At 45.0% G+C, this 16,487-nt stretch overlaps 1 protein-coding gene across 2 annotated transcripts in view; it reads right to left on the minus strand.

Annotated features, from left to right (window-relative positions):
* Positions 1-16,487, minus strand: part of fam50a (family with sequence similarity 50 member A) — a 40,723-nt gene that overhangs the window by 12,890 nt on the left and 11,346 nt on the right. For both annotated transcript variants that reach the window (XR_014619570.1, XM_084312653.1), the window contains exons 6-9: positions 15,834-15,900; positions 14,797-14,858; positions 13,736-13,812; positions 9,296-9,350 (exon numbers count right to left, since the gene is read on the minus strand). Coding sequence is in view for 1 of the 2 variants with exons in the window: in XM_084312653.1 (XP_084168779.1) it covers positions 9,296-9,350; positions 13,736-13,812; positions 14,797-14,858; positions 15,834-15,900 (261 nt within the window). In the remaining variant the exon portion in view is untranslated. The remainder of the gene's footprint in view (positions 1-9,295; positions 9,351-13,735; positions 13,813-14,796; positions 14,859-15,833; positions 15,901-16,487) is intronic.

Raw genomic sequence — 16,487 nt, forward strand, 5'->3', positions numbered from 1 at the left:
GCAGGCGCCCCGACCGACCTGTAGGAGTCGCTGTTCACAACGACCAGGATATCACCACCCACCGGCTTCCCACCCGCTGACTCTGCCAATTGTGTCAGTATGACGACCGGCCCAAGCCGGAAGGACCGCTGACAGCCGGATTCTATACCAGTGTCTCTGCGGTGGTAGACAGACGCTTAGTCCGCTGCGCTACCCGGCCGCCATTTACAGTATTCTCTGACAATACTGCCATCAAAGGGGACCGTCAGGGGGGTGGGGGGGGGGGGGGGGGGGGGGTGGGGTGGGGGGGGGTGCACATCGTGGCTGCTGCTGTACTATTACGAACACCTGTTGTTTTCGAGATAGAATACTTTTTAATGGAACGCACAAGGGCCGTCCAGCTCTTTAATAACTGCTGTACTAACAGCCACTAACATTATGGTACATTTAAAGTAGAAATAACAGATTATAGGTGACCTGGTCTCGGTCTTAGCAATGCATTAGCTACTGTACTTACGTAGCCACCAACATAATGTGGTACATTTAAAGTAGAAATAACCTGGTCTAGGTCTCGACTGCCGTGGCCGTTGGAAATGGGAGCAATAACACAATGAAGCATCAACAATGTGTGTAAAAATATTTAACAGATGTTAACTTTATCTCAATACAAGCATTTCTGTGATGTGATAAAACAAATTATAATCCATTGTAATCAAGACATGAATGAAATAAATCATGTTTATTTTTATTTTTTTGTATCTACTTTTTCTCCCATCCCAATTTTGTATCGTCCAATTCTACCCTCCCCTGTCTCGAACGTTGCTAGACCATGCCTCCCACAGGCCGGCTGCAATGTGGACCAAGCCTTGCATCACGAGTCCCCTCCGGTACACAAGGAGGCAGCTGTCGCATCTTTTCACCTGTACGGCGCGATCTCTCAGCGGCGAGGAGTAACGCCTGATTCTGCTGTACAGGCGCACCAACCGTACAGTCGCTGTCCACAACGTCCGATCCCCACCCACCGGCTTTCCACCCCCTAACACTGCCAATTGTGTTAGTATGAACGACCAGCCAAGCCGGAAGCAACGCCGAGAGCTGGGCTCGAACCCAGCATCTCCTGCGTCAGTGGCGAGCGCCTTGCCCACTGCGCCGCCCAGAAATCATGTTTATCTTGAATAATATAAATGAAACACAATTTTTTTGTTGTTAAATTTTTACCATGTTTACACCTAAAATGTACACACTTTTATTACCACCATGTACTGTATGTAATGTGTAGGGGGGGGGGGGGGGGTGGACACTAGTGCACACTCAATGAAAATGTGTTCTTTTATATGTTCTTCATGTAACATTAGTCAAAGTCAATGATGCCGAGGTTGAAAAAGATCCTTGCATTATTTCTCTTTGAGTAAACATTGAAACCGGGTCCCACAGACCAGAACACCACACAACAGGGTTAACTGGGGACTGTGTTAAAGTACGGCTGCTGCACCCATGTTTGAAGCCATCACATAATAATAATAATAATAATAATTCATTGATTTTGTATAGCGCTTTTCAAAGACCCAAAGTCGCTGACAATAGGCAAAAAAAAGAAACAAAGAAAACAAAGCAACAAAAACCACAGGGAAACGGAGAACAATAAGAATACACAGGAAACATAAAACCACGAGTAACGGATAACAAATACGGGAGTGAGTAGGGCAGACAGTCGGGAGGAGAGTAAGGGGAAACCAAGGGGGGGGGGGGGGGGGCAGGAGAGGAGAGAACGTGGGGCAGGGGGAAATGGTGGTGGGTTGGAGGAGGGTGGTTATGGGTATAGGGAAGGTTGAATGCTTGGGAGAACAGGTAGGTTTTGAGTCTGGATTTGAAGGTGGAGAGCGAGGGAGAGTCTCTGATGGTCTGAGGGAGGGAGGGAGTTCCAGAGTCGGGGTGCAGCTCGTGAGAAGGCCCGGTCACCGAAGCTTTTGAGTGTTATGAACATAAGTGTCCACCTGTCCATCAATAATGAAGGACCCTCACCACCCCAATAACAGCCTGTTCAAGTTGCTGCGGTCAGGCAAGCGCCTCCGTATACACGCAGCAGGAACAGAGAGACTAAAGTGGTCTGCACACGGCGCGCGACCGACGTCGCCTGGCGATGCGATTGTCTGTCGCTCAACGACTAGCTGGGGGTGTGGTTACTTGTTTCCCCCCGGAGGGAGATATCAGAGGACGGACCGGATGTTAGGTTAGCCGGCGTATTAGCAGGTAGCTGTGTTGTGCTTTACGAGGGAACTAAACCCATATTGAGCTGGAATTAAACCACCTATACGAATACAACCTCTCCTCATTCTTCCTGACATTACTGCATGACTGATCGCTACGATACGTTCATTACCACCGATTGGACAAGTATTATTATGCAGCTGAGAGAGAATGTTTTTTCACTGAAGACGCTGTTCTGTTCTCAACCATCATTTTCTTTGGACAATAAACCTTATAAACCACATCAGCTGCAGCCTGGACATTAAACTCTGTCAACGTCCACAACTTCTTTTGTTACCCGAGTATAAAAACATCTAGTAGGTGCATTGTGGCGCATTGTTCATTTATTAGTTAATGACAAGCGGCCACTATAGCTTCTCCACTAACGTTATTTATTTAAATTGTTCCTGTTAATAATAATGAACATAGGTTATTGATCAATGAATGAATGCCATCAGAACACTGATCTCTCCACACACAAGCACACATGAACACACACACTTTAAAGGAAAGAAAAGAACACTTTAAGAAAATAACTTGTTGTGATTGTTGTATAGTATAGTTAGTAACAGCAAGTATAGCATAGGGACATAGCGGAAAAATCCTCACTGTTCATACTTTTTTTTACATTACTGCTCAATTGCACATCCCGGTTAAATGTTCCATCCCACTGTATTGTTATTTTTATTCTAATTAGTGTCTATACTCGACCACATCGTGCACAATCGTACAGCCATGGCCTATTTTATTTTATAATGATATTCTATTTTATTGTACTTGTATTTTAATTGAGTTTATATTCCATACAATTTTATTCAACCTTTTATTTTATTCTACCTTAACACTTTCCGTGCCTAGGAACCCCGATGCGTGCCACCGCTATATTCAATGATAGAGCTCTCATATTTGCGAACGCATAAACTATATCTTAAATTATGGCTATGTGTCTAATATGGCCGTCGCTTATCAATGACTTGTTTGCAGTCAACATTGTCGAAACAGATTTTTCTTTTTTAAATAGTTTAATTTCCGTTTTATACCATTTTGAAAAACGCTATTTTTTTTTTATGTTTCAGAAAAAAAATTAAGATTCTGTGATAATCGCCCTTTACTGGAATACACTGGAATACACAAAAAACGTTGTAATTTTTCGGCCTATTTATGAATCGTTTTCAAATAAACGCTAGATTATGCAGTTGAGTGCACGGCTGGCACTCAACGGTTGGCATGAACTAACGAGAAATCTCGTCGTTGGCACTGAAAGTGTTAATTGTCTGTCCGTTAATGTCACACCAAACGACCAAATAAAATTCCTTGTATGTGTAAACTACTTGGCAATAAAGAACTTTCTGATTCCGATTCTAAAAGACAATGTGACAAACATTTACATTTACAGTTTATTCAAAGCGACTTACAAGTTCTTTTTTTTTTATCCACTTTTTCGCCTCATTTTCCATTTTTCTCCCATCCCAATTTCGTGTTTCCAATTCTCCCCTCCCCCGTCTTGAACGTTGCTCGCATATGCCCCCCACTGGTCGGTTGTAGAGAGGATAGAAGCCTTGCATCACGTGTCCCCTCCGGTACACGAGGAGGCAGCCTGTCACATCTTTTCACCTGCCAGCACGGACTCTCATTGGCGAGGTGTAACGTGTGGGAGGCTCACACTACCCCCCGCTATTTCCTGTCTCTGTTGTGCAGGCGTCCCCCAACCGACCTGTAGGAGTCGCTGTCCACAACGTCCAAATCCCCACCCATCGACTTCCACCCGCTGGCTCTACCAAATGAGCCAGTATGACGGCCGGCCCAAGCCGGAGGCAATGCTGACACCTCATGCGACTTACAAGTTCTGTACAACAAGTCAGCAGGAAGGGTACAACTCTTTCAGCTGAGTAACAATGTTCATCAAAGTGTTGAGTGCGTAGTAGTAGAGACGTGTTAGTATATTAGGGAGAGTGCATGATAGTAGAAGACAGTAAGAAGGTTAGTGATTTTTTATTCTTTTTCATTTCAGATATTGATTGAAGAAGTGTGTCTTTAGTCGACTGCAAAGATTGTCCTAACTGTGGTGGGAAGTTTGTTCCACCATTGTGGAGCAAGGACAGAGAATAGGTGGCTTCTCTTAAGATTTTATAGATCTATCCTGGGTGCCAAACTTTTCACTAAAACGTTCTGCCTTCTTGAAGTCTGAAACATTATTTGGACAAAAATCATTATGATTCTACATGGATAGGGGCGGCTACGTGGCGTTGTGGGCAAGGCGCTCGCCACGAATGCGGAGACGCTGGGCTCGCCTGTTCGAGCCCAGCGCTCCACATTGCTTTCAGTTTAGCTGGTCGTTCATACTAATACACATTGGCCGTATTAGGGGGTGGGAAACTGATGGGTGGGGATCGGGCGTTGTGGACAGCGACTCCTACAGGTCGGTTGGTGCGCCTGCGCAGTAGAATCAGGAAGTGTCGGGGGCAGCGTGAGCCTCCCACGCGTTACTCCTCGCCACTGAGAGATCGAGCTGCGCAGGTGAAAAGATGCGACTGCTGTTACCTCAAGTACCGGAGGGGACTTGTGTTATGTATGACTTAGTCCACATTGCAGCCGGCTTGTGGGAGGCAAGAAACAGCGTTCGTGACAGGGGAGGGTTGAATTGGATGATACGAAATTGGGATGGGAGAAAAATATAGAAAATGGGAGAAAAAGTGGATAAAAAAAAATGATTCTACATGGTTTTTCCATATCAGGAGACAAAGCATTTACTTTTCTTAACTTTGCATCTATGAAATGTAAAATATTTGACGAGGCTAATTCAGTGGTGGCATGTTTAAATATGTCAGTTATTGAGTGTTCTTATCACCCCGGTTTGCTTGTCCATTAAGTTGGTTTGGAGGCACCAGGGAAGTTCATTTTAGAATTGCACAGTGTGATGAAGAACATGATCAAAATAAGTATTTAAATGATGAAATATGAATCATGTCTTTCGTCTGAAGAGAAGCGGTGGCTGTATTTCTGGAACACGGTGGGCAAAACCAGGCGAGAGAATATCCATCAAACACTATGACACAGGCCTCATCTATGCATTTGTATCCGTCGCTTTCAAATAAATCAAATCAATGTTTCCTCTCTCGTCTCGCAGCCCAGGGATGTGAATCTGATCAAAATTGGCTGAAATCTGTGTCGAGACGAACATAAATCTGTCGACACGCTGCCTGTAGTGGGTTGTTGAGTTACTAAATCATCGTGCCAAGAAGGAGACAGAATGCCTCACCTTTTTTTATGTTTTATGTTTTATGTACCGTATGCAGACGTTCCACCTGCCTTCTGATGAAATGAAAGGATTGTCATTTAGTTTCGTCTCTCACACAAACGGGTGAAATGCTGCACGGACTACAACGTATGGCGTATATCACGCCGGTTAGGGTACCTTGTGTATACCGTTTACTAGGGATGTCCGATATTATCGGACTACCGATATTATCGGCCGATATCGGCATTAAAATGTGATATCGGAAAATATCAGTATCGGTTTTCAAATTTTTTCTTTACATTTCTATAACCTTTATTTTTCGAAGGCAAGCAAGTAAGAACAAATTCTGATTTTATTTATTGTCAAAAGTATGCATAATGTTGTGTTAATTCCACAACAAGAGATATGTAATGTTAATTACCTGAAATTATTCAATTTTTGGGGGGGGGGAAACCCTGCATATATCGGTATCGGTTGATATCGGTATCGGAAATTAAGAGTTGGACAATATCGGTATATCGGTAAAAAAGCCAATATCGAGCATCCCTACCGTTTACTCATAGTATATATATATATATATATATATATATATATATTCAGATTCAAATTCTATATCATGGGGCGACAATGGCTCGGGAGGTAGAGCAGACGTCTGGTAATCCGGAGGTTCTCGGTTCGATTCCCGCTCCTCCCCGGGCAGCGTGTCGATGTGTCCTTGAGCAAGACACTTAACCCCTAATTGCTCCCGATGGGCAGGTCGGCACCTCGCGTGGTCGCCTCCCCCGTCGGTGTGTGAATGTGTGAGTGAATGAGTAAAAATGTGAGGAACAAATTGTAAAGCGCTTTGGATAAAAGCTGCTATATAAAAAAGCAGCCATTTACCATTTATATATCGCCTATGTAGTACATTTACAGTTTGTCATTTAGCTGACGCTTTTATTCAAAGCGACTTACAAGTTCTTTTTTTTATCCACTTTTTCTATTTTTCTCCCATCCCAATTTCGTGTTTCCAATTCTCCCCTCCCCTGTCTTGAACGTTGCTCGCATATGCCCCCCACTGGTCGGTTGTAGAGAGGATAGAAGCCTTGCATCACGTGTCCCCTCCGGGACACGTGTATGCCCGATAAGACCCTCATCTGCACCTTTGTTTACACCGTTTATTTTTTCTCATATTTTTATATTCATATTTAATTGTATTGCCTATATTTATGTCTTTCTACTATTACCCTCCCCCATACCTGTACCTCCCCCCCCCCCCTCCCCCATGATGCTATGATGCCCGAATTTCCTCAAGGGGATCAATAAAGGAATATCTTATCTTACACGCATTCAATATAAGATTATTTCTAATAATACAATACAAAGTTATTTAAATGGTAAATGGCTAAATGGCTGCTTTTTTATATAGCAGCTTTTATCCAAAGCGCTTTACAATTTGTTCCTCACATTTTACCCGTTCACTCACACATCCACACACCGACGGAGGAGGCGACCATGCGAGGTGCCAGCTTGGGGCCAGATTAGAAACAGACACACCATTGTCTAATATGTGATTGCTCTGTCCTCTGTGTGTGCCATCTTGTTGTCCTGGGGAAAGCCCTGAAACACAAACCTTCTGGTGTCCCTACTATGTTCACCTGAGAAGAGGTGTCTTCTGTTGTAAAAATGTCAGTTGTAAAAAAAAATATAAAAAAATAAAAAAATAAACGCAAAATAAATCACATGATCATGTATTATGTTTTAAATTTTTTAAATATCAACATTATATGGCCACCATCCTCTGTAAATATGATCAAACTCCTCTGACCTCGTCTGGTCTTTCCAAAGAAAAGACCCAAGAGACGGGACAGTAATATATATATATTTGTGGAAAAGGCTCCCTCTTGTCTAGTATATTACACACTAAAGGCCCTCCCATAGTCGAGCAGACTGTACACAGAGCAACTCCGCGGAGGTCCGCACGGACTCAAAGGGAGTCAAAGCAGACCCACAGCAGAGTGCAAAGCTCCTATTTTCTGACGCGCGGACGTCCGCGGAGATCAAAAGCTCAAAGAGTCCGCGTGGACCTCCGCGGAGTCTGCTCTGTGTACAGTCTGCTCGACTATGGGAGGGCCTTTATACTAAACATGTAAAGGTACTCAAATCTGGTACAGATTGATCTACCGATTGATCTACTACATTGATCACTGCAGCACCCAAGTTTAAACACTTTGAAGAACATTGTTACTCAGCTGATAGAGTTGTACCCTTCCTTCCTGCTGACTTGTCGTACAGAACTCGTAAGTCACTTTGGATGAAAGCGTTTCAGCTAAATGACCAAATGAAAAATGTAGCGTGAACCGGTACTCGGCAGTACCGATGTCATTTGGTCGGTAACCTTAAAAGTACCAGGTTCGGTACCCAGCCCTACCTGTGGATAATGAAAGTAAATTGTACTTACGTTTTATTGTAGGCTACTCTATATGATAACCTCCTGTGTGCACCTTTGTAAGAATGCAGAAAACACATTTCGGGTTTGATGGAAATTAGAAGTTGGACTGAGTTTGCCCCAAAACTCTGGCGTTGGAAAAAAGTGTCAGCTACCAAATAAGTTTAAGTTTCTTTAATAGTTGTCATACAGAAGTACAGAATACTTTCATACAAAATGCTTCTTACTGTTACGCTCCAGAGACTGTGCTAGACAAGATAGTATCAAATAACATAGTATAGCATGTAATTTAGAAGTAGAAAAGTAGAAAATGAGGTCACAGTGTTCAGTATAGACATATGTACAATGTTCGATGCAGAATAGACGTAACTGAGTTACCATATAATATACAATACTATGCAGTGTACTAATGTACAGTACTATATAGTGCAAAGCAGAAATGGGATGAGGTACAATTTAGGTACAATTTACAGTAAGGTGTACGAGTTGTAGTGCAATCATTCATCAATAAATATAAAGTGTGGGGAGTGGGTGCTACAGTGTGTTTGTTTAAAGTGAGTGTGTGCTATAAAGTGTGTGGAGTGGGTGCTACAGTGTGTTTGTTTAAAGTGAGTGTGTGCTATAAAGTGTGTGGAGTGGGTGCTACAGTGTGTTTGTTTAAAGTGAGTGTGTGCTATAAAGTGTGTGGGGTGGGTGCTACAGTGTGTTTGTTTAAAGTGAGTGTGTGCGTGTGGATGTGTGTGCTATGTGCGTTTGGTGGTTGTTGTTGTGTAGTGTTCATTCATTGTTCGTTTAGCAGCCTGATGGCCTGGGGATAGAAGCTTCTTCTGAGTCTTTCTGTGCTCGCCTTGAGACTCCAGTATCACAGCTAATGCTAGTTAGTGTTAGTTAGTTAGTTAGTTAGTAGGGGTGTAACGATTCGACCTCACAAGGATTCGATTCAATTACGATTCTTCAGGCAACGATTCAATGCATCATGAAATCTCTTCATTTGACCACGATTCGATTAGATTAATTTAATTAATTCCCCCAAAAATGTTGAATACACAAACGTGGCTGGGGGAACTGATTCACTCAGCATGAATGGACTATAGGTCAATAAAAACAATACACAAAAAAAAAAAAAAACATAATTTCGATTATAATCGATTCTAACATATTGAAATCGATGCATCGAATCGAACACATTAGAATCGATGCATTTCGATTAATCGATGCATCGTTACACCCCTATTAGTTAGTAGTGCTAGTTAGTTAGTGCACTGTGGGGTAGATTAAGAGGACTGAGTGACATCATTAATGGGTGCGGTCATAATTACAGTCCACCTATTGGACGATACGGTCCCCTATTGGTGTGTGTGTGTGCGTGTGCGTGCGTGTGTGTGTGTGTGCCCAGTACTTACGTGTGGGATGATGAGATCCTCTTTGATGTACATCAGCTGCTCTACCCCGGCAGATCTGTTGAGAGAACAGCAGATATCAATCAATCAATCAATCAATCAATCAATCAATCAATCAAATTTATTTATATAGCACATTTTAGACATGACACTTGTCAACCAAAGTGCTTCACATAGCTAAGAACAAAGAAAAGTGCTAAAGTATAGAATAAACAGTAAAAATAAAAACAACCAACGGATAGACAAGGAGGCACACTCTCAGGAGCAGAACAGAAAAAAGCATCTCATATAAAAGTATTCTGTATTTTTGTACGACAACTAATAAAGAAACTTGAAACTTGAACTTGAGAACAGCAGAGATGTAGCTAAGCTTCAAAGATGGCCAGCTTCCAAACACAACAACAAAACACCTCTTTAGAGACTTGAGTAAGAGCTCCCTGGCTCTCACCCAGCAGGGTGACACTGACAGGGGGGGCTTCCCGCCTGGCTCTCACCCAGCAGGGTGACACTGACAGGGGGGCTTCCCGCCTGGCTCTCACCCAGCAGGGTGACACTGACAGGGGGGCTTCCCGCCTGGCTCTCACCCAGCAGGGTGACACTGACAGGGGGGGCTTCCCGCCTGGCTCTCACCCAGCAGGGTGACACTGACAGGGGGGGCTTCCCAGGGGGGGCTTCCCACCTGTCGGCGAGCAGAGCCAGGTCCGTCACAGAGGCCCGGAGGGGCACGTTCTGGAGGAGATCTAAAAGTGATTACTATCTGGAGTTGGTTACAAACAAAATCACACTCTTTGTTTTGGGCATTCGATCAGGTTTAGACACGCCGCTGACGAGCTGTTTTGGCAACACATCCTAGCGGTCTGCGGAAAACAGCCTGGAGCAGCGCCGGACCTTTCATTTCATTTGAACCTGAAAGGCGACTTTGTGTTTTTCGAGTTTAAATAAAGGTTTGAAATTAAATGAGTCACGTGGAGTGTGCACACAGAAATATGCAACGGAGGACAAGCCGAGGCAAAGAGCAGAGATAACTGGGGCCGCGCCCGTGGGGTCAGCTGCCAGGACGGTAGGATCCATCATCAGGGCCTCAGACTGTGGGGTCAGCTGCCAGGACGATAGGATCCATCATCAGGGCCTCAGACTGTGGGGTCAGCTGCCAGGACGGTAGGATCCATCATCAGGGCCTCAGACTGTGGGGTCAGCTGCCAGGACGGTAGGATCCATCATCAGGGCCTCAGACTGTGGGGTCAGCTGCCAGGACGGTAGGATCCATCATCAGGGCCTCAGACTCCCTCGCTGCCTTCAAAACCTTAAGACTCATTTATTTCACTCTTGTCTTCCACTAAGGGCCTGTTTTTGCTGCTCCTATGTTAATTTTAACCTTGTATTTTCTCTTTTGCTGTGAAGCACCTTGAGATATCGTTTGATTTTAAAGTGTGCTATATGAATTAAATGTATTATTATAGAACTATTAGGAATGTCTGACCACTAAGTGTGTCCGACTCTTAACACTTTGAGTGCCAACGACGAGATTTCTTGTTAGTTCATGCCAACGGCGAGAGATCTAGTTTATTTTCTTTTTATTTATTAGCGATTTCCATTCATATTTCATCAATCTAGCCTCACGTTACCACTGGAACTCTCTCTGAGCTGCATTTGGAAAATACTGCCCCCTATCGTCTCTCCCTATGGTACTGCACCCCTTTGGATTGGATTGAATTAAACGCATGAAAAAATAAAATCCTGCTTCCACATTTTACTTCTCAGGCAAGTAACTCGAGCCGATCGGATTCATTGTGGACCATCAGAACAGCGTGGAATCTGTGTTTCATCCACCCAGCGTTGGATCAATAAACGCGATCGATATTTGGAATGGTGATCAGGAATTGGAATAATCTTTTTTGGAGAACATCTGATCTGAGGTAAGGAATCTATTTGACCAGTCTTGGGATAATCAGAGCTTTTTTCACAGAGATGTCAACGTGGGCCCTATGTGTATGTGCGCGTGTGTGTGTGTGTGTGTGTGTGTGTGTGTGTGTGTGCTGATCAGGAAATGGATAATCAATTTTTCAGCCCGCTTCTATAGCGTGCATAAGTACACATATACTATCGATAATCTAGCGTTTATTTGAAAACGATTCATAAATAGGCCGAAAAATGACAGTTTGTTGTGTATTCCAGAATATTCCAGTAACGGGCGATTATCACAGAATCTTTATATTTTCCTGAAACTTTCAAAAAACGAGTTTTTCAAAATGGTATAAAACGGAAATGAACCGATTAAAAAACAATCCGTTTCGACAATGTTGACTGCAAACAAGTCATTGATAAGCGACGGCCATATTATACACATAGCCATAATTTAAGATATAGTTTATGCGTTCGCAAATATGAGAGCTCTATCATTGAAGTGGGCGTTGGCACGCAACGGGGTTCCGGGGGAACCGGACCCGTGGCACGGAAAGTGTTAACCACCAAAACCTGCACGGATGCCTATTGCCTACTATTGCCCGGTGTGTGGAGGATGGGTGAGCGAGGCATGTCATGTGTATTGTGAAAGCCAATTCAATAACGTTACTAGATCGACTGATCTTTACAGTGTGGACTTTCAAAAAAAAAAAATAATAATAATAATAATAATAAATAATCACAAATGTACATATTCAAAGTAAGCTCACACACACAAAATCCAAACACAATGGCCGAAAAAAGGAATAGGCTGAAGCACATGCTTATTTTTGCCTATCCTTTACAATTCTTAAAAACAAAATATACTGTAATATAAGAAAGATAAATTTGAAATTTGTTTCTAATAGTCTACCAGTACAAATGTTTGGATCGAAATGCTGATCGGTACTTTGGTAGTTCGTTCAGACGGGAGAGGAGAGGAGGTGTTTGCCTCCTTTTTTGCACTCTTCTCCCTGATTTGTAATAGCTTTTGGCAATCTGAAGTACTCCAAATGCTTTTCCCGGTCCGACCGATTAGTACAGCCAAAAACATGGCAATAATTGACCATTTTGAGCAACAATGACCAGGAACAGTTGCTAGTTCACTTGCGTTGGATACGTTCAGTATCTCCCAAATGGGCGACCTCCCGGGTTGATGACGCGCCGTGAAAACACTCTATAATGATGTAGTTTAAGGACATCACCATAGTCCAAGACTGATAAGAAAACTGCCTCGACAACTCTCTTCCTCGTCCTACTAATGAAAGACCTGAGGCACTTCAAAAGATACTCAGGTTGGGATTCCTTTCCACCCTGTTGCCACGAGATGTTTTTGTGTGTGAGATTAACATCTCCTTCCCAGTATTGTCTGTTATTGTTATTCACAAAGCGTACACATGGTGGCAGCAGTGAGCCTAGACCGGGGCTGGGCTTTGATGTGGCCAATCATGATGCTTTTCTTAACTTTGACGGTATATAATGCTATTTGATGGTATTTGGTTTTCAAGAACAAATTACAATGTGATATGAAGTCCTGATCTTGTGATACAGTTGCCATGGTCTTGTTTCATTCAAAATGGTCTCTTTTCTTTTAACCTTTTTATATACGTATATCATGCCAGTTAGGGTACCTTGTGTATACGGCACGTAATAGGTCAAGCAGGGTGTCAATCAAACGGTGGCCATTTTAGCTTTCAAACGATGTGCTGCTTCGGATATACTAAAACAACCGGACGCCGGGAGGCTAGGTGGTGTAGTGGGCAAGGCGCTCGCCACCAATGCAGGAGACGCTGGGTTCGAGCCCAGCTCTCGGCATTGCTATCAGCTTGGCTGGTCGTTCATACTAACACAATTGGCAGTATTAGAGGGTGGGAGAAGCTGGCGGGGTGGGTCCGGGTCGTTGTAAACAGCGACTCCTACAGTTCGGTCGGGGCGCCTGCTCAGCGCGGATAGGATCTAAGGGGGGTAGTGTGATCCTTCCACACGCTACGCCCTCTCAGTGAGAGTCCGCACTGCCAGGTGAAAAGAAGCGGTTGATTGGCTGGACGTGTGTCGGAGGAAGCACGTGATAGCCTCCACTCTCCCAGACCGACTGTGGGGGGTAAGTGCGCAGCGACCAGGAAGGGGATTGGGAATTGGCATAACGACTAACATTGGGATGGGAGAAAAACGGAGGAAAAGGAGGGGGGAAAAGATAAAAAAAAAAAAAAAAAAAATAAAAAAACAACGGGACGCCGGCAAATGTACTGTGACGAGTCCATCGCGGCCGTCAGGACGCTAACAGGTTAAATCCACAGGACAACGTTCTCTCTCCCTCCCTCCCTCTCTCACCTGAGCTCACTGAAGTCTCTCTCTCTCTCTCTCTCTCTCTCTCACCTGAGCTCACTGAAGTCTCTCTCTCTCCCTCCCTCCCTCCCTCCCTCCCTCCCTCTCTCTCTCACCTGAGCTCACTGAAGTCTCTCTCTCTCTCTCTCTCTCTCTCTCTCTCTCTCTCTCTCTCACCTGAGCTCGCTGAAGTCCTTCCTGAGGACCTCCAAGGCTCTCTGCAGGAAGTTCTGGATGGTGTTGCCCTTCCTCATCTGCAGCACAAACACATCAACACATTAACAACATCAGGACAGCTGTCGCCTTTTGTTCACGGGCGGCGACGGGCAAGTGAGATTAGATTAGATTCACATGTATCATACAGTACAACAAGAAGAGGGTTGGCATCCAAACAGAGTAACAGTAAAGTGCAATAGTGATATACAATGTACAGGTGATTAAACTGGGTATGAAATATATAAATCAGTACTACTGAGTAATAGTGCTAATCAGATGTATGTACAGCGTTGTAGTATTAATATGTGCAGCGATACAGGTATAAAGACAGTATTGAAGACCAAGGAGCTGGTGGTGGACTTCCGGAGGGGCAAGAAGAGATATAAGAAGATCCGAGGTGGTGGACTCATAAGTTCCTTGGGGTACACCTGAACAATAAACTGGACCGGTCGGACAACACAGAGGCCCTCTACAGGAAGGGACAGAGCAGGCTGTTCTTCCTGGGGAGACTCGGGTCCTTCAACGTGTGCAACAGACTGCTGCAGTCATTCTACCAGTCTGTAGTGGCCAGCGTCCTCTTCTATGCTGTGGCATGCTGGCGGGGCTACACCAACTCAAGGGACGCCAACAAGCTCAACAAGCTGGTGAGGAAGGCTAGCTCCGTGGTGGGAGTCGAGCTGGTCAGACTAGAGGTGATGGCAGAGAGGGGGATGAGAAGGAAGCTGGCTGCTATCCTGGAGAATCCCTCCCACCCCCTCTACGACGAGCTAGTCAAGATGAGAAGCACGTTCAGCCACAGACTCATACCCCCCCCGACACTCAACTAACCGCCTCGGCCAGTCCTTCATACCAGCGGCCATCAGGCTCCACAACAGTGGGCAGGGACTGCTGCCATCACTGCCCTGCGATGATGTCACTGCTCTGTGATGATGTCACCGCTCTGTTTTTTTTTTATTGCTCTTATGACTGCATTGTTTTTCAACAGGGGAAAGCAGCGTGTGGCTCAGCTCCTGATACGTTACCTTGACAGTCTTACGATGCCCTGAGCCGTCCCAGTAGCTGAAGGTAATCTCGATCTCTTCGCCTGAGAGGAAGAATCAGGGAGGCACACAGCCACATTATTATAGTGTGTGTGTGTGTGTGTGTGTGTGTGTGTGTGTGTGTGTGTGTGTGTGTGTGTGAACACGTTCTTGTACTTCTATCTTTGTGAGTACCAAGGAGAGAAGAATCCTATAAAGTGAGAACATCTTGTCGGCCCTCATCTGAAAACGATGGGCCTACAGTAGGATAGGAGATTTATTTTCATTCAAATAATAATAATTTGCCTAATAATTTGCCACCTTTTGTGGCAAAGCGTATTTAGGCTTCTGAATCTGCTCTGTATAAAGACACATGACAGTAATTTTTTGTTGACATTATCAGTTTTGGTAGGCAAAATTTACATTATTCTTCACGCCCACCTGCAGTACCTCTGTGCCCCACTAGGATGTGCAATGCAATGGAGAATGTTGTATACAAGTGTACCGCAACAAGTGTGTGTGTGTGTGTGTGTGTGTGTGTGTGTGTGTGTGTGTGTGTGTGTGTGTGTGTGTGTGTGTGTGTGTGTGTGTGTGTGTGTAAGTCGCTTGGATAAAAGCGTCAGCTAAATGACAAAATGTAAATGTGTGTGCATGTGTGAGTGTGAGTGTGTGTGTGTCTGTGTGTGTGTGTGTGTGTGTGTGTGAGAGAGAGTGTCTGTGAGTGTGTGCGAGTGTGTGTGTGTGTGTGTGTGTGTGTGTGTGTGTGTGTGTGTGTGTGTGTGTGTGTGTGTGTGTGTGTGTGTGTGTGTGTGTGAGAGTGTGTGAGTGTGAGAGTGTGTGAGTGTGAGAGTGTGTGAGAGTGTGTGAGTGTGTGTATGTGTGTAAGTTGCTTGGATAAAAGCGTCAGCTAAATGACTAAATGAAAATGTGTGTGTGTGTGTGTGTGAGAGAGTGTGTGTGTGCGTGAGTGTGTGTGTGAGTGTGTGTCTGTGAGAGTGTGTGTGAGCGTGAGAGTGTGTGTGTGCGTCTCCACCATTCACCTTTGATCTTCTCCTGCTTGCGTTCCCACTCCTGCCTGAAATCCTCTCGGAGACGGTTCTCCTCCTCCTGAAACACATCGACCACGTCACCCTGTTGTTCACCCTGTTCCCACCTCCAGCACGACTTCCTGTTCACCCTGTTCCCACCTCCAGCACGACTTCCTGTTCACCCTGTTCCCACCTCCAGCACGACACGCTCAGGTCAGGAGTCCCAGGAATCCCAACCCGAGCATGACACGAAGAGCAAAATGGTTTTGGCGGCTGGGTGGCGCAGCGGACATTGCGCTCGTCACCAACGCAAGAGACACCGGGTTCGACTCCGGCTGTCGGCGTTGCCTCCGGCTTGGGCCGGCCGTCATACTGACTCAATTGGCAGAGTCAGCGGGTGGAAGTCGACGGGGTGGTAATATGGACGTTGTGGACAGTGACTCCTACAGGTCGGTTGGGGGACGTCACCTGCACAGCAGAGACAGGAAGTAACAGGGGCAGCGTGAGCCTCCCACACGTTACACCTCGCCAATGAGAGTCCGCGCTGGCAGGTGAAAAGATGTGACAGGCTGTCTCCACATGTATCGGAGGGGACACGTGATGCAAGGCTTCTATCCTCCCTACAACCGACCAGTGGGGGGCATATGCGAGCAACGTTCAAGACAG

The sequence above is a fragment of the Notolepis coatsorum genome (genome assembly GCF_963971535.1).
Source record: "Notolepis coatsorum genome assembly, chromosome: 4".
NCBI classification, from domain to species: Eukaryota; Metazoa; Chordata; class Actinopteri; order Aulopiformes; family Paralepididae; genus Notolepis; species Notolepis coatsorum.